This window comes from Mus pahari, chromosome 14 (assembly GCF_900095145.1).
Source record: "Mus pahari chromosome 14, PAHARI_EIJ_v1.1, whole genome shotgun sequence".
Classification (NCBI taxonomy): Eukaryota; Metazoa; Chordata; class Mammalia; order Rodentia; family Muridae; genus Mus; species Mus pahari.
Window position 1 is genome coordinate 72,203,108 of NC_034603.1, and position 4,376 is coordinate 72,207,483.

Consider the following 4,376-nt stretch of genomic DNA (forward strand, 5'->3'; position numbering starts at 1 on the left):
TGTCTCTGTCTCTGTCTCTGTGTGTGTGTGTGTGTGTGTGTGTGTGTGCATGTGAGTGTGTATGTCATGTGTGCATGGGGGTGCTTGCGTGCATATGGAGACCAAAGGTCAGCCTTAGGTGTTGTTCCTCAAGAGCCATTCATGCTGTGTTTTTAGACAGGGTCTCACATCCGCATTGGCCTAGGGCTCACGAGTAGAGAAGTGATCAGCAACTGTGGTTACCGTAGCAATGAGTCTAACTTCTGTTATAATAGAAAATCTGCCCTAATTTGACTCAGAAGTAGTTACCAAAGTGCATCCCATACCTGATGTGCGCTTGGCAGAGTTCTAAGTCTTTTTATGTGAGTAACTTTATCCTTACAGAAGGTCTATCTGTGAGGCAGGTAGGATCATTGCATTTCATACAATGGAAAACTGGAAATCAAGTTAGATTACTGAAAATTTTCCAGTAAGTAATAAATGATAGAGAAAAATACGCAGACCAATGTGTCCTTGTTCCGGCCATAGTAACTTCTTTCATCTTTACAGAACTTTCCATTTCTTATAGAAAGAATGTGCTTGAAGGGAATTTTATTTCTTTCAGAAATTTTGCAGCATGTTTATTTTTTCCACAATAAGAATTGCTGGGAGTAAGCTTAATTCTAACCATATTGAATATTGTCTTCCTGCAAAAAACTTGTAACTCATATGCAGAAATGAGAAACATTTCAGCATTAGTGAGAACTTACGTGTGTTTTTCTTTACTAAGGAGAGACGATAGATATCAGGGACTTGAACGCCGTGCTCAAGAAGATGGACATAGAACTCACCAAAGAAGAAGATGAAGAGCTAAAAAGACACTTCTCAGATGATGGTGACTAACTTTAGATAGAAAAATAACGTTGCAAGGGTTCTTGGAGTTTATATGCTATAATTCTGAAAACCAGTCAACTTTGTACTGATAAAAAGAATAATGCATAAGCTCAGAAAATCCAATAATAGAATGAGATCAAAGGCTGTCTTCATTTTCTAAATTCATATCTAATATGATGCATTTGCTTAGCCTGGCTCTAAGATCATCTTCCACATCAGTGAATGTTTGGGAAGCAGAATAAAGCGTTGGGAAGAGACTCGAGTAGAAAGTAAATGAGTCCCCTTTCCACACTTCCCATGTGTTTCTGTGAGCTGACTCTGACCCCTGCCTAGTATTACCAAGGTTTATCTGAGGACACCTGTGATTGGCTATTGTCTCTTCTCCTTGGTCTTCATTCATTGTTACTTATTGGCGCTTTCTCTTATCAGATAATAGTGATGTTTTTGGTGTTGATATTTTGTTTCTTCTATTCTCCTAATATCCGTCTTTTTCATCTCTAATTTCCATTTTACGTACTGTCTCTGAAAATCTTATTAATACCCATTCCTTTCCTAATTACTTACGTGCAGATAGGTTTTATGTAGACCTCTGATGTGGGCTTTAGGATGGGATACACAAAGGGCTGTTAGACATTCCCACTGGATATTCTATAGAAAGGAGTCTGTTGGGGCCTATTTCAAATGAATTTTAATGTTTTCCTGTCTGAGCTACTAGTTCTTCATCACTGCCTCATCCCTGCGACTGCCTAGTTATTGATGGAACGTTCTTTGTTCTTGACCTTTCATATCACGAATTATTACCATTCATATAATAGACAGGTAGATGGACCAATGTGATGAAGTGTAGCAAAGTATAAAAGTCAAATCTAGATTGTGAGCAGAGGTTGTTCATTATAGAACTCTTTCAACTTCTAGGTATAACTGTAATATCAAAATAAATAATTTTTAAAAAAATGTATAATTTGGGCCACCAAGATGGCTCAGTGGATAAAAGTGATTGCTGTCAAGCCTGATGACCTGAGTTGATTTCCAGTAGCCAGGTGAAGAAAATTAACTCCTGAGAGCTGTCTTCTGACCTCCATACACACACACACAGAACAGTACACACATATACCACACATAGCACAGCATGCACAGCATGCACAGCATACACACACACACACACACACACACACTCACACACACTTGTGCACACACACACACAGGCAGACATAAATCCATCATCTCATGAGCTCATTTTTAGACTTCTGACCTTTGCTCCCCACTTACACCCACCTTAGTATTCATGCTTGACATCAGGTAGGATTACCATTGTATATAAGAGAGGACAAATTGTATTTAACTTTCTGGACAAAGATTGATGACATTCCAGAATTGAGTCTTGACACAATTAACCTGCATAAATGGTGTTTTATATCATGCTTGCAAGGAAGTATCATAACTTAGAAAGGACATAATTTCTCCAATCCAGAGAGCATGGCTCATCTGGTCAAGGGCTAGTTTATTAACATAAAATCAATCCTTGAGATTGAAGGATCATGCAGTTAAGTTAACCTAAATAATGATGTATGATATCAAACTTTAGCTAGTTCCTGTCATTACTTAAAATCCATTTGCTTGAATGTTATCTTACAGGTAAGGGGAAGATTGATCTGGACTCACTGGTGAATGTGCTACAAGTTATTACAGGTCAGTGAAAAGTAAAGTTAAGACTAATTCTTTACACTAAGTTATAGTTTATATGATATTTAATTGAGGTATGACATAAAATTATTAACATGCACATTTAACCATCTTAAGATGAATTTATCCATATTCCTCATTAACCTTCACTTAGATCATGAGATTTGGAGGTAATTATAGTTGACCCTCATATCCATAATTTCTTTTTTTCCAATTTTTTATTAGATAATTTCTTCATTTACATTTCAAATGCTATCCTGAAAGTCTCCTATACCCTCTCCCTGCCCTGCTCGCCTACCTATCCACTCCCACTTCTTGGCCCTGGTGACCCCTTGTAATGGGGCATATAAAGTTTGCAAGACCAAAGGGCCTCTCTTCCCAATGATGGCTGTCTAGGCCATCTTCTGCTACATATGCAGCTAGAGAAATGAGCTCTGGGGGTACTGGTTAGTTCATATTGTTGTTCTATCTATAGGGTTGCAGACTCCTTCAGCTCCTTGGGTCTTTCTCTAGCTCCTCCATTGGGGGCCCTGTGTTCCATCCAATAGCTGACTGTGAGCATCCACTTCTGTATTTGCCAGGCACTGGCATATACTCACAAGAGACAGCTATATCAGGGTCCTTTCAGCAAAATCTTACTGGCATATGCAATAGGGTCTGCGTTTGATGGCTGATTATGGTACCCATAATTTCTACACACTGATTCGGTCATATGATCATAGGTTTTTGGAAAACAAATTCATTTGTGTTGAAAGTATAGACTTTTTAGTGCTTCAATATTATTCTTTTACATACTAATATTCTCTCTATTTTATACAGAATTTATGTTTTACTAGGCATTACCAATAATGTAGAGTTGTTTGAAAAGTTGGTTATATGTAAATGTTGTACCATCTTACATAAATGCTTAAAGGTCCAGATTTTTATATTTTAAAAAATCATTTATTTTGACTAAAATATAATAATTGTGTTTACTCATGATAAGTTAATACTTCAATACATGTATCAAAATGTACTTATCAAATCAAGGTAATTAACATTCCAATCTCTTTATTATTTCTTTTTATTTGGAACTTTCTGATTCTTCTAGTTCTTCATAAAATATGAAATAGACTATTGCAAACTATAGGCACCCCAATATGGAACACTGGAATTTATTCATTTTATTTCTGTCTTGATACCATTATTAAGCCTCGTATCATCCTTCCTCAGCCATGATTTGTGACTAATTACACTCAAGTGAATGTTTTAAAAGCTTCCACTTATAAAAATGACATGTAGGATTTGATTTTCTTATTTTATTTAACATAATGTACTCCAATTCCATGCAACTTACTACAAAATGATAGTATTTCATTCTTCATGCCCGGTAGTTTTCTGTTCTGTATACATGCCCCACTTCTTCATCCATTCGCCTGGTTTGTTTCCACACCTTGGCTGTTGTGAATAGAACTGCAACCAGAAGAAGTGTTGTAGGAAATATTAAAAAATGAACCCGCCAACTCTCTGTGGGGCTGGACTATGCTCTTGCACTCCTTCTGGCCTACCAACTCTCTGGCCATGCTGGACTATAGTGCTCCCACTGGGCCATCTCTCTGGTCGGGGTAGGGGGCAAGTTCCTCTTGCTACCATGCTGCAACACCCCAAACACCCCACAGTCAGCCATCATATCACAATACTCAGTACCCCAGTAGAATCATGATTCTTAAAGCTGAACTAACCCATTCTGATCTGCACCAGCACTGGGTCACCTAGGGTCCGGATTCTGTGGACACCCCCATGGTCCCTAGCAGACTGCCCAAGCAATCTTAGGATCACTGGTGAGTGGAACACAACAGCTG

At 38.0% G+C, this 4,376-nt stretch overlaps 1 protein-coding gene across 1 annotated transcript in view; it reads left to right on the top strand.

Annotated features, from left to right (window-relative positions):
• Efcab13 (EF-hand calcium binding domain 13) overlaps positions 1–4,376 on the top strand; it is a 136,909-nt gene that overhangs the window by 108,643 nt on the left and 23,890 nt on the right. The window contains exons 39-40 of the mRNA XM_029546146.1: positions 749–853; positions 2,488–2,541. Of these exons, the coding sequence (XP_029402006.1) occupies positions 749–853; positions 2,488–2,541 (159 nt within the window). The remainder of the gene's footprint in view (positions 1–748; positions 854–2,487; positions 2,542–4,376) is intronic.